Source organism: Schistocerca cancellata, chromosome 11, assembly GCF_023864275.1.
Source record: "Schistocerca cancellata isolate TAMUIC-IGC-003103 chromosome 11, iqSchCanc2.1, whole genome shotgun sequence".
NCBI classification, from domain to species: Eukaryota; Metazoa; Arthropoda; class Insecta; order Orthoptera; family Acrididae; genus Schistocerca; species Schistocerca cancellata.
This window is the reverse complement of record NC_064636.1, coordinates 169,379,918-169,407,184: the sequence shown is the minus strand read 5'-3', so window position 1 is coordinate 169,407,184 and position 27,267 is coordinate 169,379,918. Positions and strand designations below refer to the sequence as shown.

The window sequence follows — 27,267 nt, the reverse complement described above, 5'->3', positions numbered from 1 at the left end:
AAATGTTAAGGATATTGCTCTGTATTTTTGCAGGTACGTTGTTTTACCATTCTTATATGCAGATGCCCCCTGCACTTTTTTCCAGCTGCCTTTGTCTCTGCACTAGGTGAGCAATTTGGAATAAATGCAAGTTAATTAAGGGGGCACTGCTGTAGAGTACTCTCAGAAGAACTGATTTGTGATTCTGTTTGGACATGGCAACTATTTTGTTTTCAACTCTTCCAGTTGTTTCCCTACACCAGGGAGCCTATTACTGTGTCTCCAATGCAGGAGTCTGTGCGACAGTCAAACAACAATATGTCTGTATGATCCTCCTGCACAAACTTTAAAACTCCAGCTTTCCTTCTGCCTTCCTCCTAGGCCACACTAGACTGGTCAATGAGTGAGTGTGGATAACGGCCTTCTACCCCCTCAGTGATTTTATGTAGAGCCACAAATGTCTTATGTGCTCAGTAAAATCTGTTGCTAAAGTATGATGATGATGATCCTTTTATGTTCCTCACATCAATCTTTTTACACACACATGAACTTCCAATGACTCTTGCCTGTCATCACCATATGTACTTTTTGAACTGAGGGGACAACAGTTTGCTTCCTCAATGTTTTCTGAATTTTGTAATTAAACCACACAGATACTTTTCTGTCTGTAATCCAGTTACTCACCATGTACTTATTCAGTGTGTGATTTACAGTCCATTTAATGTTTGTCCATATACCTCTATGTACATGTTGGAACTAAATGACCTTCACTCACTGTCTAAATGGGATCCTAATGCTTGCTTATCTGCTCTTTCTAGCAAATCTATTCTCCTAGCCTTCTTGAAGGACTCATTGAGTTCATTTACCATTGTTGCTGTGCTGGCATCACGATTGCTAACCCCACTCTGTACCGGTACCATCTATAAAGACAAACCTGTTCATAGCTATAAAGTCTGAAGTATTCCAATTTTGTGTGGGCTGTAAAACTAGCAGCTCAAGACAGCTTTCAGAAAACTGTTCAGAAGTATGTCACAAGATTGCCTGTCCATACCACCCGCAATGCATGAACAGACAACTTAGTCTCTACATGGTAGGTTATAATCACCTGCTATTTCTGCACTGCTTTGTGTCTTTGTGTAGATTTTCCTTGAATAATTTTGTAATTCTCACAGCAGTATCACATGGTGAATAAAAACATTCAATGCCAGAGTTCAGATAGACGGAACCATTAAGGGAAGTGCTCATTAAAGCAGGAAATCATGGCTTGCAACTTGTACTTTGAATCAATTTTCACAACACTTCATCAATGTAATCTCATCTAATTCTTATTTGTGTTCATAATGTAAAGAAGCAATTCTACAAACTCAGAGGCTAAACTATTTCTCCTGATCAAAGAGAATTTTTAAACCTATATAGGGTAAAGTGTAAAAAAGTATTCTATTTTACCTGTTTCCTTGTTTCCAGCCTGGGGCATACTATAATAGCCGGCCGGTGTGGCTGAGCGGTTCTAGGCACTTCAGTCTGGAACCGCACGACCGCTATGGTCGCAGGTTCGAATCCTGCCTCAGGCAGGTATGTGTGCAATGTCCTTAGGTTAGTTAGGTTTAGATAGTTCTAAGTTCAAGGGGACTGATGACCTCAGATGTTAAGTCCCATAGTGTTCAGAGCCATTTGAACCATACTATAATACTGTTAGTCTTGTCATCTGTACCCTAAAGTAGGAACAGGACTGCTGAAGTGAGTAGGCAATTGTCAACTATATCACGATTTTCACGACAACTCAGCAATGCTTGATTCCATATTTTCACAAAAATTCTAAAATTACCTCTTTATTCACACCCTCTTCTTACATTCATGCTGGATAGATAAACCTAAGCCTATGGTATAAATAAACTGTAAGGAGTGCATTTAAGGAGTCACAGTCCCAACATATTACATAAACTTATCACGTCTGTCATACTTCTTAAGAAACAAATAGCAATTCAAGTTAAGTGTTCTCTTCTGACTTTGAAATTCTAGATGACAAATTCAACTATGGTACATTTCAATTGGAGGCAGCAAAAAATTGTGCAACTGATTATTGGCAACATCTTCAAAATTCATTACCTGCACTTCAGTCTTCTCCCTATGCTATTATTTTCAATCATATTTTCTAGTTTCATAATCTTTGTATGCATATAATGGTAGTACAATCAAATAAAGTAACACCGCTATGGTCGGAAACATTAAAATCAATGTTGTTCATATCAAGTGAAACAATACAGTGTACACAACCTAAGTGGTTAAGCAGGAACTTGACTGTCAAGTACCTCATCACTCATTCCACTTTTACAGTCAGAATCATAAAACATCCAGAACATTTACATCAAAACCTTTTGTTTTACTGAACACATTTACTACTACGAATTCCTTTTGGTGTGACAAGCACATTTCTGAGACAGTAAGGAAGGAGTGTAGGCTACAGGCTAAACCAGTCCTATTCTATGGATCAGGACTATGGGTTTTACATGTTGATCTCAAAACAAACCAAAGTTCTGAAAACATTATTTATGAAGGAGTACAACATATCAAGACTGAAAAAAACTCAATGTTTAACTAAGTGCTGGAATGAGAACAAATGAAATAGTGATAGCATATAAAGAAACTCATTAAAGTGATATAGACATCTGTCGAGAATGTTAGATAATTAGTAGCCAAAGAACAGTTTTTGATTGGAAATCATCTTAATGATAGAAACACAGTAGGTCACTAAATTTCAGAAAGAGTGTATCGACAAAACAATGAAGCAACATGGTGTATGTGGAGAGGATGGTTAGGAGAGATGCTTGGCAGAAGATAGTAAGAATACAGCAACATGTTGTTAATGATCTTTGTATTACTTAACTGTCTACAATAACACTAATATGCTAGTACAAATAATAACAATGATTTTATTATTATTACCACCTGACCCATGGAGGGTTCCCTCTTTGAATTCCCACTCCACACCTGGCAAGTGTCACTTCTTTTGGCTTGGAGTTAGTGGTGCCAGGGGCCATAATAGAGCCACGCAGGAACCATACACAGTATTTGCCGTTCAGCTGATCTTAATGGGATGGAATTATTGTAAGCCTTTTAAACATTTTGACAATTTAATAGTTGGAGGCACAAGTGTTAACATAAGATGGAACATTGGTGTGGTCTTGGCTGTTTGAATTTGCTGTTGGTTCTTCTCATTTGAAGTATGCAAGGAGCTTCCTCATCTGAAAAATTGCCTGATTTGGATTGTGTTGCATGACTTAATACCTTGTGTTGCCTTTGAAGGGGTTAGGGTAATGTCTAGCAACTGGAGACACTTGTTATTGCAATTCAGTTCTCCACATTCAGCAGTGGATTCGATGAGTTGGTAATCCTGAACACTGATTTAAGTGTGACCATGTTTAGCCTTAGACCAAGTTTTTGAAGAGAATCATTTGAAGTCTCCATTGATCTACCTAAGTAAGAAGGTCATGTGGTTGTATTAAGTGAGAATGACTGGGGAATTTAGATGCTCCCTTAGTCTGCTCCAGTTTCCTACTGCTGTGGCACACTGTCTTGGACCTGGATTCAGTGTCTGCACACCATATTGTGGCTGTTAACATTACCTTTGCACATCACTTTCATAGAATGCACCACCGCCGGCTACCCTTTGGCTGCCTCCATGCTTTTAATGTAAATTAGTGTATAAAACATGTATTAAAATTGTGTACCTATTGATGTTTGGGGGTTTGCTGAGTCAGGTGCTCTTGTTGTATGTAATGTTGAGCCCCATTAGGATGGCTACATGCTGGTCAGGTGTACGTGAATCATAGGTGTCATATTTACGAGTTGTCGAACTTGATAAAATACATCATGTTGATAATAACTCGCACATTTGAGGTTCACAGGGTGTAAAATTGTCAAGTGTTACTGAGCTATGAAGGTTTTATTTATTCCTACTCAGGGCTAGTTATTTCTTACTATATTTAATTGCTCAACTACTCATTATTTGAAAGTTTTCATGATGGTGACCTTTTCTCACCTATTTATTTATTTATTTATATATTTACCTTTCACTACAAGTTAGTTCTGTGTACTAATTACTGGTTCTCCTTTCTAAATGACATTCTTGAGCCACTATGTATGCATGTTCACTTACAGAGTCACATGTTTTCTGGTGTACACCTTAACAGAACTTTCACTGGGTCTGAAGATAGTCATATCAATCTGTGGACACTCATTCTGTAATTAATTACTTAACAGTTCGCTGGGGTGAGATTTAAAGATGCTTGCTATGTCTGCCTGAAGGCAGCTCTATAAATCTGAACACCTGTTTACTTTATTAAATTAACTGCATGCCCTATGATGTGTATTTTAGAATTTCTTTTTTCTAGTGGTCCCAAAGCAGCTATAAATTGCTGTCTTCCAGGATAGCTTATCAGTTTTAACATTTGAGATGAGTTATGCTTGTGTGTTGTCTTAAAGAGTCTCTGTTTCCAAATAATTATTTGCTCATTTGTTGAAGCATTTTCTGAGTTGCAGTTCATAAAGTTGGTGATTTTGAGCCTGAAATCTAAGAACTGCTGTCAGACACAGCTTTTATCTTTAACTATTGCCTCATTTTAATTGTCACTAAACTAAGGTGTGTAACATCTTGAATTTGAAAAGTTCTTAGTGTTGTTTGTAAACCTGTTGATCTATCTGATTTTAGCTACTTTTCCTAAATAAATACGTTTTAACAAACAATAGTGACTGATGTAAAGCCCAATTCATCTAATCCTGCCACTTAATCTCCTCTTCTGCTGCTGGATGTTTGGTTGGTGACAAAGGTTGGTTATTTTCCTTGAAATAAAGGGAGGATGTGTCCTCGTACTGTCATTCACTACTGCTTGTATTGAACATTTTATTTGATTCGTATCTTGTCTGTTAGTTGCTAGTCATACTAACTGAGGTGTGTGTTTGTAGATATCCACTGCTGAACATGACTGTCCCAGTTCGTCCTTATTGAAGAAGCAGCAATTCATCTATGTATTAAAGTGTGTCAACTTCCATGTGACGGCAGTGTTGCTGAACTTGCGGCTCGTCTGCGTGCTGGTAAGTGTTGCACTAGCTGGCTGAGCTGTGCCCTGACGACCTTGTTTGAGAATGTAGAGTTTTAGAAAGTAGTCAGCCCAGCCATAAGCAAATATATAGAATGTAGGCACAATTGATTCACTGGGATAACTGTTTGCAGAATATTCAGCAATGTAATCTTGATTCTGAGCAGGTTAGATTAGCTCTACAGTTACAGGAGTAGGCACGACTTGGAAAGTGGTGTCAGCTACCTTGTTTTAGACAAATTAGGAGCAATAGATAGTGAGCAATATTCTCCCACCAAACAGATAACTGCTGGAAGTAGTAGTAAAGCCACAGACACCTATAAAGATCAGAGTGGAATTCATTTGGGAAATTACTAAACCAAATAATGTTACAGCTTCAAGGTATAAATGACCTTTCAATTGATAGTTGAAGCCAGGTGGAATCCATCCTGTGGATGACTTTCAACTTTGAGTTTCATGCCAATGCTTCGGCACTCTACCAAAATGTTGTTGTTCAGGTGTTGTACCCCTTGAGAAGAGGTGTGTTGAGCTGTGTCTTCTGTCAAATTTTACATGAAATCAGAACATTGAGGGTATTGCAGAAATCATTTATTGGGCTGAAACAGTCACTTCGTACTAAGAGTATGCTCGAGCTAAACATTTTAGGTGAGTGCAGTTTTCTTATGAACCTTTCACTAGGTACATAGATGAATGTGTATGGCCATTTCAGCCTTAAAATTGCGAGCCACAGAGATACAAACACTCAAAAATATATTAGAGGGAATGCGGCCAGACGATAATTCAGCGATTACCTTTGCTAATAAATGCACATTTTTACCAAACTGGAAGCTTTGGTGTCTGCTACTGAAGCCTGAGTTTTTCAGAACAGCAGTGATGGGGGTTTGAGTGTCATTATCAGGACAAGGACTGACATATCAGGCAACTTCAAAGAGGGCAACCCATAAGGAACAAGCATAGGACATGTTTTGGTGTAACAGAGAGGAGCATTTTGTATGGCAATGTCCGGTTCCATTGATTGATTGATTGATTGATTGATTGAGCAAGAGGAGTTATGGGATCAAACGGCAAGGTCATCAGACCTGTGATTCCGAAATGAGTCAAAGAAGAAAGAGGGTCTGCTAAAAGTGGATGGATCCAGTCAGGGGAGTCAAATTATAAAATAACGAACATTGAACACACACAGTAAAAACATAAAAGGTGAGACCAAATCTAGAAACTGGAAAAAAGCGGGGCAGTCATGGGTTCACAGACAGAGAGTACTGTAAAAGAAGTCCAGAGAGGACTGTAAAAGAAGTCCCAACCACAGCCAACCTGCCCCTGCTCCAAGACTGAAATAGAACCTTGTATCTAAAAATAAAAAATACTTTCATGGATGAAACTGAGGACCAGTTCAACCATCTGTGGATCGTCTGCTTATATTAAATTAAAGAATCAGTAAGACTATGCTTAACATGAAGGGCCAAAAGAATGAAACATTCCACCAATGTGAGATGTCGTCAGTCTGGCACCACAACCACATTGTGGGGGTGGGTCGCTATGTAGGAGGAAACAATGTGTGAGTCGTGTATGACCAATATGTAAATGGCATAAAACAGTGGACTACTCCTGAGGCAGTGGAAGGAAGAGTGCCAAACTGCAGTAGACACCTTGGTTGTGCGGAGTATATTACCTCAGCAGTAGCACTCCAGATGGCATTCCACTTTTGGGATGGAGTCTGAACAAATTAAAACACTGTGGAGGGAGGCCTCAGAAACAAAAAGAAAGGCCCTGTGAGTGGTGAGAAGCTCTGTTGTAAACACACTACATGATCCTGGCTGTTAATGGTGTTCGAAGCCAGGACACGTAAAAGCGTATCCCACCATATTAACTATCTTAGAACCATCGGTGTAAAAGATGGTGGAACTCTGGACCTCTGCAAGGATGGCACATACACAACATCGGAAAACCATATGAGCGACAGGGACCTTAGGTCCCTGGAATAGATCGATCCTAACCCGTGGTCTAGGCACCATCCAACGGGGAGTATGGGAGAAAAGACAAGAGTTGCAGTCCAGTGAGCGGAGATGGAGATCCTGACACAGGGAAGTGAGATGAATGCCAACTGGCAATCCCATGTGTCATGAGGGAGACATCCCTCATTGAGCACAGGGTACACGGGATGGTCAGGGCATTGGCAAATGGCAGTTGTGTAAGAAACATGGAGTTGGCTCCATCGGATATTTAGAGGGAGAATCCCATCTTCTGTGAGGAGACTATCAACAGGACTAGTGCGAAAGGCACCAATAGCCAGATGCACCCCACAATGATGGACAGAGAAAGGGTTTCAAAGTGGAAGGAGCTGCTGAGCCATAAACCTGACTACCATAACCTAGTTTGGACAAGACCAGAGCATGGTACAGATGGAGAAGAGTGGAATGGTCTGCACCCCAAGATGTGAGAGCCAGGAGGTGGAGAGCATTAAGCTTCCACATACATATAGTCTTTAGGTGGCGAATGTGGGGCAGCCACGTCAGCTTGTTACCAAAAATAAGGCCCAAGAAACAGGAATATATTACAACATCGAGGAGCTTGTTGCCTAAATAAAGCTCTGGATCATGGTGTACTGTGGGTCGAAGGCAAAAATGTATAACCCACATTTTGGAGGGAGAAAACTGGAAGCCACGGGCATGGCTTACAGAGGCCTGTTGGATAGCACCTTCGAGCACCTTAGAGCTAGAGTACAGTGAGTGGGAGCTGCACCAGATGCAAAAATTGTCAATGTACAATGCTGGGGTAATTGGAGACCCATCAGAGGTCACATGCCCATTGATGGCAATGAGGAAGAAAGTGACACTTAGCACGGAACCCTGTGAGATACCATTCTCCTGAATCTGAGGGGCACATGGATAAAAATCAGAATGGGACCACGGAAACCCATCATGGGGGGTAAATAAAATGTGATGGCACCAAGCGATGTCATACGCCTTAAGCAGGTCAAAGAAGACCATAAGAAGGTGCCGGCAGTGAGTAAAAGCCTGTCTGATGGTCGATTCCAATCAGAGTAAATGGTCAGTTGGAGTTCGCCCTGCTTCGAAGCCACAATGATATGGGGAAAAAAGGTCCAGACATCCAAGTACCCAACATAATCTGAAGCTGGCTATCCTTTCAAGCAGTTTACAAATAACATTCGTCAGGCTAATTGGGCTGCAGCTGTCTAGAGGGGTTGGATTTTTCCCAGGTTTAAGGATGGGGATAACTATACTGTCTCACCACTGTAATGGAAAAGCACCTGTGATCCAAATGTGGTTGAAGACCCTGAGGAGCTGTTGCCTCTGGGGAACATCCAAGTGTTGAATCAGCTGGTTGTGGATGGAATCCAGGTCTGGTGCTGTAACTTGTGAAGAGCTAAGAGCCTCCACCAATTTCCAGTCAGTGAAGGGCACATTATAGGGCTCAATGTGCTGCGGGATGAAACAGAAGGTAGTCTGTTCAACTATGTGTTTATGCCAGAGAAAGGTAGTTTGGTAGGGATAGGATGACAATGCTGTAGCAACATGTGTCACAAGGTATTCTGTGAGGACCAATGGATCGGTGCACAGAGCACCTTGGAGGTTCAGATCCTGGACAGTTTATCGTCGTTGGTGACCCAGAAGGCTATGAAGCATGGACCAAATCTGCGATGAAGAGGCATACATTCCCAGGGAGAAAACACAGTGGTCCCAGCATTCCTTTTTGCTCTGCTTACTAAGTTAACAAGCCTTAGCACGGTGACGCTTAAAAGTGAGGAGGTCGGTCTGTGAATAGTGTCACTTAAATCACTGTAGCTCCCATTGGTGGTCCTGTACAGCGACTGTGACAGCCTTGGTCCACGACAGTAGTGGTCAATGATGAGGGGGCCTGTGGATAGGTGAACAGCAGTGCCAGCAGCATGAAAAATAGTGGCAAAGATGCCTTGCATGCCCAATTCGAGGGGGAGGTGTCAAAGTGCACAGTAAATGTATATAAAGGCCAATTGGCCCTGCAGAATACCCTATGTGGGGGCCTGTATGCCTGGTGGCAGCAAGGGAATGATAGAATCACCTGAATGTGGACACTGTCACGAAGGTCACCATGGGATGACTAATGTAGTAGGGAAGCCACGAGGGCAGGAGAGGAGATCATGAGATCGATAGCAGAGAAGGTGCCATGAGCAGCACTGAAGTGGGCAGGGGAACCATAATTGAGGAGACACAAATTAAGGTCCGCGATAAGTTGGACAACCCATTGAAGTGACACTCCCCGCAGTGCACAGTGGATGGTTGGCACTGAAGCCCCAAGAAGGAGATATGGGCGCAGGAGTTGCTGGATTAAGGTAGACAGTACAATGTAAGGGAAATGGCCTAACTGAAGGGAGGTAGGCATTGCAAATGGTGATTGCCAGAGTCGTTCGCACCCGAGTTGGTACACAGTGGAATCCAGTGACTAATGACATTGGAGTGAACCAAAGTGCAGACTCCCCTAAATGCTACCCTGGGACCAGCACGGTTCCAACAGAATGCCCGATAACCATGAAATGGAGAGTGGTCATCACAGAAACACATTTCTTGAAGAACAAGGCAGAACACAGAGGAGAAGGTGACAAGAGGTTAATTTCCAGGGGGGAGACGGAGGGGGGGAAGACGGAGGGGGGGAAGACGGAGGGGGGGAAGACGGAGGGGGGGAAGACGGAGGGGGGGAAGACGGAGGGGGGGAAGACGGAGGGGGGGAAGACGGAGGGGGGGAAGACGGAGGGGGGGAAGACGGAGGGGGGGAAGACGGAGGGGGGGAAGACGGAGGGGGGGAAGACGGAGGGGGGGAAGACGGAGGGGGGGAAGACGGAGGGGGGGAAGACGGAGGGGGGGAAGACGGAGGGGGGGAAGACGGAGGGGGGGAAGACGGAGGGGGGGAAGACGGAGGGGGGGAAGACGGAGGGGGGGAAGACGGAGGGGGGGAAGACGGAGGGGGGGAAGACGGAGGGGGGGAAGACGGAGGGGGGGAAGACGGAGGGGGGGAAGACGGAGGGGGGGAAGACGGAGGGGGGGAAGACGGAGGGGGGGAAGACGGAGGGGGGGAAGACGGAGGGGGGGAAGACGGAGGGGGGGAAGACGGAGGGGGGGAAGACGGAGGGGGGGAAGACGGAGGGGGGGAAGACGGAGGGGGGGAAGACGGAGGGGGGGAAGACGGAGGGGGGGAAGACGGAGGGGGGGAAGACGGAGGGGGGGAAGACGGAGGGGGGGAAGACGGAGGGGGGGAAGACGGAGGGGGGGAAGACGGAGGGGGGGAAGACGGAGGGGGGGAAGACGGAGGGGGGGAAGACGGAGGGGGGGAAGACGGAGGGGGGGAAGACGGAGGGGGGGAAGACGGAGGGGGGGAAGACGGAGGGGGGGAAGACGGAGGGGGGGAAGACGGAGGGGGGGAAGACGGAGGGGGGGAAGACGGAGGGGGGGAAGACGGAGGGGGGGAAGACGGAGGGGGGGAAGACGGAGGGGGGGAAGACGGAGGGGGGGAAGACGGAGGGGGGGAAGACGGAGGGGGGGAAGACGGAGGGGGGGAAGACGGAGGGGGGGAAGACGGAGGGGGGGGAAGACGGAGGGGGGGGAAGACGGAGGGGGGGAAGACGGAGGGGGGAAGACGGAGGGGGGAAGACGGAGGGGGGGAAGACGGAGGGGGGGAAGACGGAGGGGGGGAAGACGGAGGGGGGGAAGACGGAGGGGGGGAAGACGGAGGGGGGGAAGACGGAGGGGGGGAAGACGGAGGGGGGGAGACGGAGGGGGGGAGACGGAGGGGGGGGAGACGGAGGGGGGGGAGACGGAGGGGGGGGAGACGGAGGGGGGAAGACGGAGGGGGGGAAGACGGAGGGGGGGAAGACGGAGGGGGGAAGACGGAGGGGGGGAAGACGGAGGGGGGGGAAGACGGAGGGGGGGGAAGACGGAGGGGGGGGAAGACGGAGGGGGGGAAGACGGAGGGGGGGAAGACGGAGGGGGGGGAAGACGGAGGGGGGGAAGACGGAGGGGGGGGGAAGACGGAGGGGGGAAGACGGAGGGGGGGGAGACGGAGGGGGGGGAGACGGAGGGGGGGGAAGACGGAGGGGGGGGGGGAAGACGGAGGGGGGGAAGACGGAGGGGGGGGAGACGGAGGGGGGGAAGACGGAGGGGGGGGAAGACGGAGGGGGGAAGACTGAGGAGGGGGGGGAAGACGGAGGGGGGGGGAAGACGGAGGGGGGGGAAGACGGAGGGGGGGGGAAGACGGAGGGGGGGGAAGACGGAGGGGGGGAGACGGAGGGGGGGAAGACGGAGGGGGGGAAGACGGAGGGGGGGAAGACGGAGGGGGGGAAGACGGAGGGGGGGAAGACGGAGGGGGGGAAGACGGAGGGGGGGAAGAGGGAGGGGGGGAAGACGGAGGGGGGGAAGACGGAGGGGGGGAAGACGGAGGGGGGGAAGACGGAGGGGGGAAGAACGGAGGGGGGGAAGACGGAGGGGGGGAAGACGGAGGGGGGGAAGACGGAGGGGGGAAGACGGAGGGGGGAAGACGGAGGGGGGAAGACGGAGGGGGGAAGACGGAGGGGGGAAGACGGAGGGGGGAAGACGGAGGGGGGGAAGACGGAGGGGGGGAAGACGGAGGGGGGGAAGACGGAGGGGGGGAAGACGGAGGGGGGGGAAGACGGAGGGGGGGAAGACGGAGGGGGGAAGACGGAGGGGGGAAGACGGAGGGGGGAAGACGGAGGGGGGAAGACGGAGGGGGGAAGACGGAGGGGGGAAGACGGAGGGGGGAAGACGGAGGGGGAAGACGGAGGGGGAAGACGGAGGGGGGAAGACGGAGGGGGGAAGACGGAGGGGGGAAGACGGAGGGGGGAAGACGGAGGGGGGAAGACGGAGGGGGGAAGACGGAGGGGGGAAGACGGAGGGGGGAAGACGGAGGGGGGAAGACGGAGGGGGGAAGACGGAGGGGGGAAGACGGAGGGGGGAAGACGGAGGGGGGAAGACGGAGGGGGGAAGACGGAGGGGGGAAGACGGAGGGGGGAAGACGGAGGGGGGAAGACGGAGGGGGGAAGACGGAGGGGGGAGGGACGGCACTGGGATAAGGATGAGGAAGGAGGAAAAAATGAAGCAACAGAGGCAAAATTTGAAGACAGTGACACTGGTTGTAGTCTCTATACTTTTGGCAAGCCTCAGCATAAGACAGCCGATCCAGGGTCTTCTATTCTTTGATCTTCTTTTGTCTCTTGTAAGGCAGGCAATTTGGTGAGTGATGGGAACGGCAGTCAGCACAATTGACACAGGTAGCAAAACACAGTTGCTTCCCTCATGGAGTAGGTGGCCATGATCACCACACAAAGGGTCTGCTGTACAGCGGGAAGACATATGCTCAAAACGCAAGCACTGATAGCACCACATAGGTGGAGGGATGCACAGCTTCATGTCACATCTGTAGCACATAACCTTCACCTTCTCTGGGAGGGTACCCCCTTGAAATCCACAATGAAGGTGCCAGTATCGGTGCGGTTGTATTTGCGGCTCTCCTGCACATGTCAAACAAACTGAATGCCACACTGCTCCAGAGTAGCCCAGAGTTCCTCATTAGTTTGCAGGATGAAGGCCCTATAAATATTTACTCCCTGAACCATATTCAGAGATTGGTGAGGAGTGATAGACATTGGGACATTGCCAAGACTACCACAGGCATGAAGAGCTGTGGATTGAGTGAAAGAATCTTTGATCTATAGGGAGCCTGACCACACCTTACTAAGAGACTCCACTTCACCAAACTTGTCCTAGATATTTTCCATGAGAAACAATGGCTTTGTCATGGTGAATGTGTCCCCATCTGTCCTAGTACAGATGAGGTAATGGGGAAAATGTTTCATCCCAAGACAGCAAGCCTGACCCTCCTACCAAGGTGTCACCAGGGAATGGAAAGTTGACACGTCATATGAAGCAGCATTCAATGATCCTTCCCCATTTGAAGAGACTGACATTTGCATTGTGCTTCTGTCAGGTTGCCACAGGAATTAATAATGTGTTTACTACAATGTTCGCCATTTGAACTGTCACCTGGGTCCAGCAGAATTGAAGCAGGTATTGGAAGTTCTTGATCATCTTCTGCGGGTGTTAGACTGGGTATCACCAATAAAATCCAGTACAAGATTCACCTTACAGACAACATTCCAGTGAGGCAGCATCCTTACTGGCTTTCTACACCAAAGATGAAATGTTTACGCGCTTCAATTAATAATATGCTGTGTGATGTGGTAATCAGTCCCTCAACTTCATCCCATGCTTCTCCCATATTCTTAGTATCCATGGATAGCAGTGGAGTGTTTTGACCAGTGGTGGATAATCATCCAGTTAATGAAAAGGTAATTTTGGAATCTGTGCCGCTTCCCAATCTACATAATTGTTTTACTTGGTTCAGCAGTGCTAAATATTTTACTGCCCTGCCTCTCAATCAGGCATATTATCAGAGTGTGTCTTCTGGATTGTGTTTTGGATGATTTCAAGTTCAAGTGTGTGTAATTACCTAGATGGCATGATTATTTATACTGCTAGTCTGTCTGAATACCTGCAACACCTTGAGGCAGTCCTGGTATGCCTGAGGGAGGCAGGACCTGCTGTGAAACCACCTAAAATCACACTGGCACAAAAGTTTCCTTTTTGGGACACTTTAGTTCCACTGACAGCATTACAATCGACACGGGCATACTAATAATTTGTGAAAATTTCCAGCTCCTATAAATAAGAAAGGTGTGGCATGGTTCATAGGTATGGGAATTTTTTTATTTTTTTTATTTTTATTTTTTTAATTTTTATTTTCATTTTTTTATTTTTATTTTTATTTTGATTTTCATTTTTATTTTTATTTTTTATTTTTATTTTTTTTTATTTATTTATTTTTTTTTTTGCAAGTGCATGTCCAATTTTGCTCAATTAGTGGGACTCCTAAATGATTTAAGAAAAAAGGGCATTATTTTCAAGTGTGATGAAAGTCATCAGTCATATTTTGATGCCATTAAAGTGGCACATAGTATTCCATCAGTATTAGCCATTCCCAATTTTGAGCTCTTGTCTGTGGTGTACACAGATGCCTCCAATTCTGGAGTAGCTAGTAACAGCTGTTCTCCTGCAGGAATGGAACAGGGGAAGGGGATGCCCTACAGCCTATGTATCTAGGAAACTTTCACCTGCAGAGATGAAATATTCCATGTTTGAATGGGAAGCCTTGGTGGTTTTACTTGCACTTGAGAAATTCAGATTTTATTTTGTACCTGGGGAATTTTGTTTAGAGACTGACAATCAAGCTCTTAGTTGGGTTTTCGCTCATCACAGAAAAACCCAACTCATTGCTCATTGGGCCATTCATATTTCCACCTTTTGGTTTAGGATGTGACATATTAGGGAACCGGACAATGTGATGGTAGATGCTCCAAGCTCTATGTTCAAAGAAGAAAGGTAAGGTGAACATGACCTTGACATTGCCAGGGCTGGCTAACAAGAGGTCTTGACAGAGATTATTTGTTAACCTGAAGATCATACAGGAGGAGGTTCACAGAGTCATCAGTATTAGGAGGAATTTGTTGCATTCCCTACAAGTGCAGGGTACAACCTGCATAGAGGGCTGCTTTTTCGTAAAGGATGTGCCCAACATAACCCCATGATATGTTTAGCCAATGAGATAATACTTCCAGTATTCCATTACTTCTGTAACACCCTCTTAAGCAGTCATTTGGGCCTTTGTAAAGCTGTTGCAAAGATCAGACCTGTCACTGGCCCTCCCTGTATAACGATGTCCAGAGGTTGATGGCGGAGTGAGATACCTGTAAGGAAGCTAAGCCCTACCTGAATTACTGCAAGAGTCTTTTAGAGAGTACCCACGAGCCAATGAGGAATGCCTGACACATAAAATTTTTATTGGTTATATAGGCCCACCTCCTCATATGTGTGAGTGAGTATAAGACACACAGATTAGTTATCGTGAATGGCGTTTCTCATTTTTGTTTGCTCATTCCAAGCAGAGGGCTAACGGCCCAGTAACCATCCAGCATTTGTCGTGGATATTTCCAGTTTAGAGGCCACTCAGTATGCTTCTTACTGATAATGCTACTGCTTTTGTTTCAGAACTATTCAAAATGTTCTGCTTTGACAATGGAATTAAGGATGTGACAACAAATCCTTATTACCCACAGACTTCTTTTGCTGGCTGTGTGAACTGCAAGCTGAAGGCTGTGCTTATCTTTCACAATAAGGCTCAGAAGCAATGGGACATGTCAGTACCATGGCTCAATTTTACCTTTAACATTGCACAACCCAAGTCCCTGAAGGCTGCTCCAGTTTCCCTTATGCTAGCACATCTGGTCAATTATCATCAACATGTGGTCAATCAGTGATTTGCTTCCAGAACAAGTTATCCTAGATGTGATACAATGCAATTGGAGCAAGGATAGGCATAAAATTGCCTATGACATTTTAGCCATCTGCTACAACCATGGGCATAATCAATTCAAGGCGAAGGTCAGTGACAGCGTGTTCATTCGAAACCCTAATATAGCTCAAAAAGGGGAGTTGACGCTCGCCAGTAAGCTAGCTAGCTTCTCAGTTCTTGGGATCCTGAGAGACTGTAGGAGTGGCTAGTCTGGTGAACCTCCAGCATGAGTAAAAGCCTCATGCATGCAAGGAGAGTCAGATGTAAGGGGCTCCTTAGTGGCAGGAAGCGGGATTTTGGTTTTGCGAGGGAGGATGAGCCATGACAGACTCCCTCCCTGATTTCCAGCCCCACACACCTGGCTTATGCCACTTCTCATGTCTCAGAACTCATGGCACCAGTGGGAGTGGTGGAGCCACACTGGGCGGCAAGAAACAGCAGTGGATTTCACATGCAGCCAGTGTTCTGAAGTTGGCCCGGAAGCCGGAAGTTGAGACATGCAGGGCCCATGGGCAGCAAGTGTTGTTTGGCCAAACTTTATGTGCCACTACTTTATGACAATCATCATCACAATACAATCTTTCAATAATGGGAACTGCCATACTCTGGTCAGCAAGAACATTATGACCACCTACCTAAAAGCTGGTATGTCCACCTCTGGCACAGATAACAGCGAGAACACATTGTGGCACGAAAGCAATGAGACCTTGGTAGATCACTGGAGGAAGTTGACACCCTAACTGCACACTCAAGTCACTTCATTGCTGTAAATTAAAGAAAAGAGGGGTGGGGAGAGATGATCTCTCATGCCATGTTAAATTACATCCCAGATGTGTTCGACCAGGTTCAGGGCAGGTGACTTGGGTGGCCATCACCTCAACTGGAACTCACCACTGTGTTCCTCAACCATTGTATCACACTCCTGGTCTTGTGAAACAGCACATTACTGTGTTGAAAAATGCCACTGCCATTGGGAAATATGATCATCATGAAGGGGTGGAGGTGGTCTGCAACCAGTTTATGATACTCCTTGGCCAACACAGTGCCTCGGACTAACTCCACAGGACCCATACATGCCCACATGATTGCTTCCCAGAGCATAATGGAGTCAAGGTTCTGTTCCCCTTGATGGTGACATATCCATCCTTCCAACAGTATGATGAAGGAATCAGGATTCATCAGACCATGCAATGCTCTGCCACTGAGCCAACATACAGTGACAATGGTTACATGCCTATTTCAGTCATAGTGTTAACAATGGCACATGCATGAGTCATCAGGTGCACAGATCCATCATTAAGAGTGATCAGAGCATTGTTCATTCAGGCACAGTTGTGCTCTGGTCAGCATTGACGTCTGATATTAGTTATGCCACAGTTTGCTGCTCATGTTGTTTTACAAGTCTGCCTATCCTACGACATCCACAAGGGGTGCTTGCCCAACCCCATAATGTCTGGAAATGATTTCACCTTTGTTTTGCCATGTGTTGAAGACATTTGCCACAGCACTCCTCAAACACCCAAGACATTGTGGAGTTTCCAAAATGCTCATACCTAGCCTTCAGGCTGCCACAATCTGCCCTTAGCCACACTCAGATTGTGCCCATTTCCTTTTCTAAAGATGGACAGCACGTTCACAGATACTCCATGCACTGTGCATATGTCTGACTAGCAGTTATTCCTCACAAGGTGACGGTGTTATTGCCTGGATGAGTTTATATCGACAGTAGGTCAGAGCCCATAATGTTTTCGCTGATGAGTGTATATGGCTTAGTATTATGACTTCCAGATGGATGCTGCCAGTGCCAAGAGAACCATGCCACCACATTTGAGAGTATGGTCAAATGCATCCATTTATTATTAGGACATACTAGAAAGTAATGCATATAAAATTTTTATTCTGTTCTCATTGTCAGTTAGTGTATTACTCGACATGAATATTACTCTGTCAACGTTGCCATTTTGCTGACACAATATGCAGCCCTTTGCTGATAGAGGTTCCAAATTGCAGTGTAACTTGGGTGTGTATAATACAACCATGTCGGCACATGAGAAAACCCTCAGAAAACAGAGCACAAATGTAAAGGATTTGCCCACACATGGAGCATCCTCTCATTCAGCACAACAATGCCAGATCATAGACAAATGTTTTCCACCTGCAACAGTCTGACATATTTGATTCACTATTACCTATCATCCTCCATACAGTCCCTGCTTGACTTCTCAACTGTTTCCAAATCTTCAAGAACACCTTCAAGGACTTCACTTTGATAGCAATGAATTAGTGTGAACAGAGCTGAGGCTGTGGGCCTGCCAACAAAGTAAAACATTCTACAGTGATGGCACCAACAAACTGGTCTCTCATTGGGAAAAAGGTGTTGTCGGTAAACATTAGGCTGTGCTACTGGTCAATTTGTTACCACAACCAATATTTTAAGAGTGAAGAGGGTATAACTTCACATTTTAACCTTGAGGACTGTGAATAGTTCTGATGTGCAGGTCCAAGGTCAATGACTGTTCAAATTGCATACATATCATACTATATGCCAAACCATCATTATGTTAGGGTTCAAAGCCAAAGCCTGAACTTTGTTGGATCTAACCACCCTTTTACTGTGTTTTGTAAGATCTCACAGAGATTGTTTAAGAGATAGTTCACAAGTAGTTTTGCATGATTGTGTCAGGACCCTCAGTTCTCATTGGCAGAATATAAATACTAGTGGCACCCAGGGAATTTGTTTGCCTGCTAATAGCTGAATACCCTTCTAATGGTTGCACTGCATCAGATTTCAAGTGACATGTATATATGTGATTATTTACACCAGTAACTGTAACATCCTGGCAATTTTACAAACTATATGTGTAACAACATCCAGCAAATGTAGAAAGTGGGTATGAACAATGATGTCAATACACAATGTGTAACCCCATTGCTTTATCAAAACTTTGCTGCTGAGATTCAAATTCATTCTGCACCTACAGACTGTAACAATTTATGCTTCTGAGTGACATTTGTCAGAAACTGAATTTTACTGCTGACAGTTGTACTTACACTTTGTTTACACATTCAAATACAACACCTAATGTAAATAGTACTACAAAAATGTATTTCTGAGATTAGTACCACATGAATATCACTTCTATTATTTACAAATAATTTATTTTAAATAAATGTTAAATTACAATTCTCATTCCATACCACGATACAATGCAATAATGCATTAACTGCACCCATACCATTTATAAATTTAATGGCACTGTCAACATTCACTATAGTGGTAGTTATTCTTAAGTTGCACATTACGGTTGTCATTTAAAAGAAGTGTATCAGAGCAGAATATACCCACTTTATGGCAACCACTTCTTTAGTATAATTGGGTTGTGCACTGAAAACGTTTTCTATGCTACTGAACATTAAATTTAAACTCTTGCCTCAATTCTGAGTCATTCAGTTTATTAAAAAAACAAACTTTCAGTGTGAAATATGACATTTTGCACAGACCTCCTGTCTATGTGAGGTTTAATACCAGGCTTATTTCAATGTACTGTGCAAAATGCCATATGTAACACTGAAAGTTTACCAGTTTATTAGTATATTGAATTACATTTCCAGCAGTACGGCATCAATTGCAGGTATTCACACACCATATTGTACACAGAAATTAATGAAGCACTGCTAAGGAACACAAGTAAGCCACTTACCATGGGGCCTAACTCTGTTGGTACGTCATTTGTTTCCTCTTTTTTTATCCACATAGTTGGCTCCTGGTCCATGGCTTCCGCTCTGCAGTCTGAAAAAAAGCAATCAGATAACACTTGTACTCAATTTTCATTATTACTATGAGGTAAAGCTCAAAGGCAGTTAGTTGGTTGCATGTTCCATTGGTCAATCGCATGGTACGGTAGCCGTTATGATGTGAAACGTGTTAAGTGCACAAGAAATGCACATATGAAACAAGATTTTCATATATATTACACACACACACACACACACACACACACACACACACACACACACACACACAGACAGAGAGAGAGAGAGAGAGAGAGAGAGAGAGAGAGAGAGAGAGTTGAAGATTAATATTTCTATTATTTACCCCATTCCCTTAAATGGCACAAAATGTATATACTACATTTATAGATTTGTTTATTCCTATACAAAAATTCACCTATGGTATAGAAGGAGTTGTCAAGGAGATATGATTTCAATTTATTTTTGAAGCTATTACTGCTGTCAGACATTTATTTCATCTGGTAATTTGTTGAAAATTATTATAGCAGCATATTTAACCCCTTTCTGTGCCAAATATAGGTTGAGTAAAGGATAGTGAAAGTCTTCCTTTTTTCTGGTATTATAATCATGAATGTCACTGTTGTTTTTAAATGGTCCATGTTATTGAGAACAAATTTCATTAGTGAGTAAATGTACTGTGAGGCTGTTGTAAGAATTCCCAATTTTTTACAAAGGTGCCTACAAGATGTGTGACTATGAACCCCACACATTATTCTAACCACTTTCTTTCGAGCAGTGAATACTTTTTGTCAATGTTGAGTTACCCAAAATATTATTCCAAATGACATCAGAGAGTAAAAGTATGCAAAGAAAGTTAGCTTACTAATTTCTATAGCCTCAAAACTGGCAATTATTCTGATTGCAAAAGTTGCTGAACCTAGTCACTTTAGGAGATCCAAAAACATAGTATGCTCTACCATGTCTATTGACTTCTGTTGATGTGTTATATTTATTGAAGGACCTGCAGCAGAAAATTGGATGTACTATGTTTTTACAAAGTTTAGAGCAAGCCCATTTGCAGAAAACCAATTAATGACTTTTCCAAAGATCTTATTTGTATCATTTTCAATTGGAGTTTCTTTTACAGGATTAACGATGATGCTTGTATCATCAGCAAACAGTGTCAGTTCAGCTTCCTGTTTCATATAGGAATGGAGGTCATTCACATATATCATGAACAGAAGAGGACCCTTGATTGAACTCTGTGGACCACCTAATGTAATTTCACCCCAGTTAGATGAAGTGGCAAACTTATTTAAATCACTTGACTCATAAGGAAACTTTTTGCTTCCTGTTCTGTAGATATGAATTAAACCACTCATATGCTATTCCATTTATACTATAGAATTGTAATTTCTGTAACAATGTCATGGTTCACACAATCAAATGCTTTGGACAAGTCACAGAAAATTCCTATTGGTGACATTTTACTATTTAAAGACTATTATGTGGACAGTGAAATTGTATATTGCTGACTCAGTGGAACAGCATGTTTGAAATCCAAACTGTGATTTACTGAGTATCCCATTACTGTTGAGATGGCTAATGACTTGAATGCATTACTTTCTTGAAGATTTTTGAAAATTCTGTAAGCAAGGACTCAAAACATCAGCTGTAATTGCTCCAAATTATTTTAATATATTATTAGATAAGTCCTCTACTAAAATCAAACATTTATTTTTCAAGGATTTAATAATTTTACTTATTTCACAAGAGATTGTTAAGTGAAACTTAATCTGACTAATTTTTTTTCAAAACAGACTCTTCCATGTACTGGCTGGCTTTTTCTTTCGAACTGTTCACCAATTTTTTCTACTACACTTAAGAAATGGTTGTCAAATATGTTAGCTACTTGTGTAATGTTGTTAGGATGATCTCTTTTCTCTTTAATAGTAATACTATCTACCCCAGTGGTTATTTTTCCTGTCTCCATTCTAACAACATTCCATATTTATTTTATTTTATTGCCGGAGTTGTTAATTTCTTGTCTTACATACATATTTCTTGATTTCCTTACAGCTTTTCTCAGTATGTTACAGTAATTTTTATAATGTAAAACTATGTCTGGATCTTTAATAGTTCTTGCTGTCTTATACAGTTTTCTTTTTATTTCTGAAGACACTTTAATACCTGCAGTAATCCAAGGCTTCTTTGAAAAATGTGTGGTGTTACATTTAGTAATTTTCTTTGTGAAACAATGTTCAAAAAGGGATATAAATTTATCAAGAAATACACTCCTGGAAATGGAAAAAAGAACACATTGACAACGGTGTGTCAGACCCACCATACTTGCTCCGGACACTGCGAGAGGGCTGTACAAGCAATGATCACACGCACGGCACAGCGGACACACCAGGAACCGCGGTGTTGGCCGTCGATTGGCGCTAGCTGCGCAGCATTTGTGCACCGCCGCCGTCAGTGTCAGCCAGTTTGCCGTGGCATACGGAGCTCCATCGCAGTCTTTAACACTGGTAGCATGCCGCGACAGCGTGGACGTGAACCGTATGTGCAGTTGACGGACTTTGAGCGAGGGCGTATAGTGGGCATGCGGGAGGCCGGGTGGACGTACCGCCGAATTGCTCAACACGTGGGGCGTGAGGTCTCCACAGTACATCGATGTTGTCGCCAGTGGTCGGCGGAAGGTGCACGTGCCCGTCGACCTGGGACCGGACCGCAGCGACGCACGGATGCACGCCAAGACCGTAGGATCCTACGCAGTGCCGTAGGGGACCGCACCGCCACTTCCCAGCAAATTAGGGACACTGTTGCTCCTGGGGTATCGGCGAGGACCATTCGCAACCGTCTCCATGAAGCTGGGCTACGGTCCCGCACACCGTTAGGCCGTCTTCCGCTCACGCCCCAACATCGTGCAGCCCGCCTCCAGTGGTGTCGCGACAGCCGTGAATGGAGGGACGAATGGAGACGTGTCGTCTTCAGCGATGAGAGTCGCTTCTGCCTTGGTGCCAATGATGGTCGTATGCGTGTTTGGCGCCGTGTAGGTGAGCGCCACAATCAGGACTGCATACGACCGAGGCACACAGGGCCAACACCCGGCATCATGGTGTGGGGAGCGATCTCCAACACTGGCCGTACACCACTGGTGATCGTCTAGGGGACACTGAATAGTGCACGGTACATCCAAACCGTCATCGAACCCATCGTTCTACCATTCCTAGACCGGCAAGGGAACTTGCTGTTCCAACAGGACAATGCACGTCCGCATGTATCCCGTGCCACCCAACGTGCTCTAGAAGGTGTAAGTCAACTACCCTGGCCAGCAAGATCTCCGGATCCGTCCCCCATTGAGCATGTTTGGGACTGGATGAAGCGTCGTCTCACGCGGTCTGCACGTCCAGCACGAACGCTGGTCTAACTGAGGCGCCAGGTGGAAATGGCATGGCAAGCCGTTCCACAGGACTACATCCAGCATCTCTACGATCGTCTCCATGGGAGAATAGCAGCCTGCATTGCTGCGAAAGGTGGATATACACTGTACTAGTGCCGACATTGTGCATGCTCTGTTGCCTGTGTCTATGTGCCTGTGGTTCTGTCAGTGTGATCATGTGATGTATCTGACCCCAGGAATGTGTCAATAAAGTTTCCCCTTCCTGGGACAATGAATTCACGGTGTTCTTATTTCAATTTCCAGGAGTGTATGTTGCATTTATCATTAGCATTTGGTTCATTATATACATCTCCCCAATTAACATTTCTTAAGCTTTCTCTGAAGTGCTCTATAGATACTGTGTTGAGTGACCTCACACTTTTACTTAACGGTTTCCGAACTCTACACCCTGTTAGGTTTTGTAAGTTAATCAGTTGTACATCATGGTCTGACAATTCATTTACCGCAGGGAAAGCATGTGTTTGTTTTATATCCTCTTTCTGCACAAATACATTATCTATTAGCGTGCTATTGTCTTGAGCTATATGTGTAGTGAAATTGATCACTGATTCTAAGTTATATGTTGTTAATAAGACTTCTAGTTCACTTTCCCTATTATAATTACTTAGAAAGTTTACATTGAAATCACCACAGATTAATAACTTCTTTTTGTCTGACAGATAGCATAAGAGGGAGTCAAACTTTTTTTCTGAACCACTCCCAGTCTAATGGGGACCGGTACACTGTTGCTGATATCAATACTACATTACCTAGCTAACGTTCACATGTACAAATCTTGAAGTGCTGATCAACACAAAATTTGCTTATTACTACAGTTTTGCATTTATACCCTTGTTTTATGAAAATGGCAACTCCTCCTCCATCCATCCTAGATGTACAAGTGTAAGTTGCTAAATTATACCCACTTATATTGACACTATCCACACCCACAGTTACATGGTATTCAGAAAGACATTGAATATCTATTTTACTCTTATTTATGAGGTCATCTAAACACACTAATAGCTCATCTACTTTATTTTTTATTCCCTTGATATTTTGATCAAGTAAGTTGATACTGCCCTTAGCTTTACCCCTATTTACTGTACATGAAGTTTCTTTTATTCTATTTATCTTGATTGTCATCTGTCTGGACTTTGGCTTTAACCTAGAAAACCTGTGTCTGGACCCTCTTGTGTGACTAGACCCCTTTACAGTTTCTGCTAATAGAGAAGCTAACTTATTTTTCCCCGTCCAATTCAGGTGCAGGCCATCTGTGGTGTATCCCCACCTACCAATAGCATTTACTGGAGCAACACTTACGTGAGATTTTGCCGGTGTCTGGAGCATCCTCTTCAGCTCGGTGTTAACATGCCTTACAGCAGTGTTTAGCCAGGGCTGATCATGGCACTGAAAGACCTCCACAAACCCAACATTTGTGTGCTTAGTTTCTGCTCCTATTTTATCTAGGTCACTCCTAATACTGTATCTTGGGTTCATAGCCAGGCTGTTTCCCGCTCCCCCAACTATAATTACCTGATCTTCCTTCTGAAAGTCCCTGCATAGTTGACCTAAGTTTTCTGTCACCTGGCTAAGGCTTGCGCTTGGTTTCACAAACTTGTGACCTGGTACCTGTACCTAGTTTCTCTTGAAGCTGCTGGCCCACACCCCTCCCATAGCTGCTGCCTTTAACCAGAATTCTTCTTTTCCTATTCTGGTTTGATCCTGACCTGTCTTTTCTTTAAGCTAATATTGTGCTTCGACCTACTTTCAACTACATCTGGATGAGGCCCTTCCTCCACTTCAGATCCAAACTGATTTACTATTTGAATTTCTGGAGCTTTTTCAATGTTTCCCTTTTTTGCCCTTTGCTTGCTACCTTTTCCTAGTTCCCAGTCTTTTTCCTCCTGGCTTATGGATACTGTCCTATTGTGACGATTATGGAATATGTGTAGTTTTTGTGCATGCACTATCATCAGCATTATGAACAATCAAAGCAGTGAATACATCGTTCCAAGTTGAAGTTTTCTAATTCAGCCTTAAGGGCACAAATTTTTGCCTAATGTTCGGTGATTTTTCTGTCCTTTCTACATAACCTACACTGCCATGGAAGAGCCTCATTTTCTACCCTCATTTCCTCACCGCTACATCTGCCCCCATGAAACAATAACTTACAGTCTACACAAAACGCAGCCCCCCCCCGCCCTTTCAAATTTCCACAGCAACCACCACATTTGTCACACAAAAGCAGAGAATAAGTTGGCACAAGACCAAAGTAGTTTCGAAACCTGTAGCCTACTAATCCATAAATAAACACTAATGTAAACAAACTTTTAAACTTACTTCCTAAAGATTTTTAACTACCTAAACTCTGTATGACCGACAAGTGTTTTTACTCATCTACTGGGTGCAGTAAATCGGTGATTACACTGGAAACAGATCCAAAGCAGCTGAGGAAAAATGTGTTCAGTGATATAGGCTCATTTACATTTCTCAGGTCATTAAAATTGAGTACTCAATCACAAAATCACATGCAATGGAAACAGTATTGCTAGTTGCTACTGCTCCTTTGAAGCACTGGCTTATGGATACTGTCCTATCGTGACAATTATGGAATATGTGTAGTTTTTGTGCATGCACTATCATCAGCATTATGAACAATCAAAGCAGCGAATACATTGCAGTGAAATTACTGAGTAACACCAAATATTTCATTCTACCCTTTGTTCACTGTGTTACTTAATTTCAGTCTGATAAGGAAATGATGAAAATCCAGATGTATAGATTGTTTAACAATCAGTGAATATCCATTTGCAACACAGGTGTTACTTTCTTCATCTGCATTCATTTATGGTTGAATATTCAATTTTGAGAAAGCATCACCACTCTGGAATCTTTACCTGCTATTAAATAAAACCATATACCTGTACTGTAGCCTGACACTAATGTGTGTAAGTCCTCATTCTTGATTACCATCAAAATTAAACATTGGTTGGTTTTTGCTTACAAAACTGTTTTATTGGAACGACTCCCTACAAACTGTAACTATGATGAATGGTCTATTGAATTCTGATGACATGTAATGCGACTTGTTCGAGAAATTACAGTTAATTAGTACCTCGTTCTTTCGCCAGTTCCTAAATAATGTTACAATATTCTTATACAGAACTCCTTTAAAACCCACATACTAGAACAAACTTGTATTTACTAAAGCATAAAAGAAAACTGACTAGAAGAATCAAAGCACAGTGGAGATTAAGAAAATGCGATAGAATCAATACCTTCTACAGCATTCCTTTCATGCGAACACACCCAAACCATGAAATGATGTAATAACTGTGGGCAGTCGCAAAACTGCTTACGTTAGCCCTACAATCTGGAGCAGCTATATGCCTGCTTCAGATCACAGCAAACTATCATCACAAACACTATTACTGCGAAGAAAGTCAACATTACAATGTTAACATAGTGAATGTGTGAACACTGTCCGTCTTTTCTCGTCAGTCACGAAGTACATGACGGAAATTCTTGCATAGGCAAACTGCTTCTGACAGCAGGTCACGATCCCAACTGTTTCTTTTACTAAGATACAGTACGCACTTGACAGAACGCTATGAAGTCCCGTCCTGGCTCTTTTTCGTAGTGGGAGAACTGTACAGACACAAAGTACACTAAACTACTTGTTTAAGCACTACTTACCCACCTTTCTCAATTCGAAGGCTGATACAATCATAAAATACAACCCAGGTATTTGGTTACGATGAACTTAACCTGAAAAAATTACGACATTCGCACGCCGTCACAAACTGACACCACGCACACTACAGGTGATACTTCTACTGAATAAAATCTCATCCTTGTGTATCCATTAAAAATTTAAAATAAAGACAACACCCTCAAAAACAGCTACCATTGCGTCATCAGAAATTATTCGCGATCTATTACACTAATCAAACTCAGCTGTTGTTATAACAGAAATGAAGTAGCGGGTTAATTTACTTCTGAAACGACTTTCTTTCTTCCATTTGTTCTTGTTTGCAATTTATAGACGCTTATACACTACCTGCAGAATGTAACACACACACATTTCCACAATACTACGAGATTCTAACTGATTAATCTCACGAACCAGCAAAACCAAAAAACATGTAGCAACACAAAGAAATCTGCTGTGTGCTGTGAGATAGACAGAATGGAAAAACTGGAACGATAAAATTCGAAACTCAGATACCATAGGATATTCTATCTCTCTAGTAAATCCTTATCGTCAAATTAGCACAACAACTAGATAACTTAAATTAGCTGTTATTAAAGGATATGCGTTTCAATATCTTAACACTTGTGACCAAAAAATGAAAATGAATTTACTACGCTGGGATCAAGATATCTTTAAAATACTGATAGTTGCGTCGTAATGTGAATATCTACATGCCTATACTCAGTGTTCTCCAAAATTATTGTCGCTGTTCGTTAAAGAAAATGAAACTGTGTTACCTTTCTAATAAGCATCGACAGAAAGTTTCGGTAATTGCTGAAATATAGATTCAGATTCCTTTCACAAATTTTAGGCACATTTTGCCATTTAACAAAAAGTTGCTAAAT

The 27,267-nt window shown here is 43.8% G+C and overlaps 1 protein-coding gene across 4 annotated transcripts in view; it reads right to left on the bottom strand.

The window, feature by feature from the left end:
• Positions 1-26,830, bottom strand: part of LOC126108904 (zinc finger protein 708-like) — a 163,448-nt gene extending 136,618 nt beyond the window's left edge. The window contains exons 1-2 of one of the 4 annotated variants that reach the window (XM_049914271.1): positions 26,729-26,830; positions 19,190-19,278 (exon numbers count right to left, since the gene is read on the bottom strand). In XM_049914271.1, coding sequence (XP_049770228.1) covers positions 19,190-19,261 — 72 coding nt within the window. In that variant the 5' untranslated portion in view covers positions 19,262-19,278; positions 26,729-26,830. Of the gene's footprint in view, positions 1-19,189; positions 19,279-25,946; positions 26,029-26,368; positions 26,571-26,664 lie in introns of those variants that run through there. The other 3 variants (XM_049914273.1, XM_049914272.1, XM_049914274.1) reach the window with 3 other exon arrangements.
• Positions 26,831-27,267: the final 437 nt, after the last annotated feature.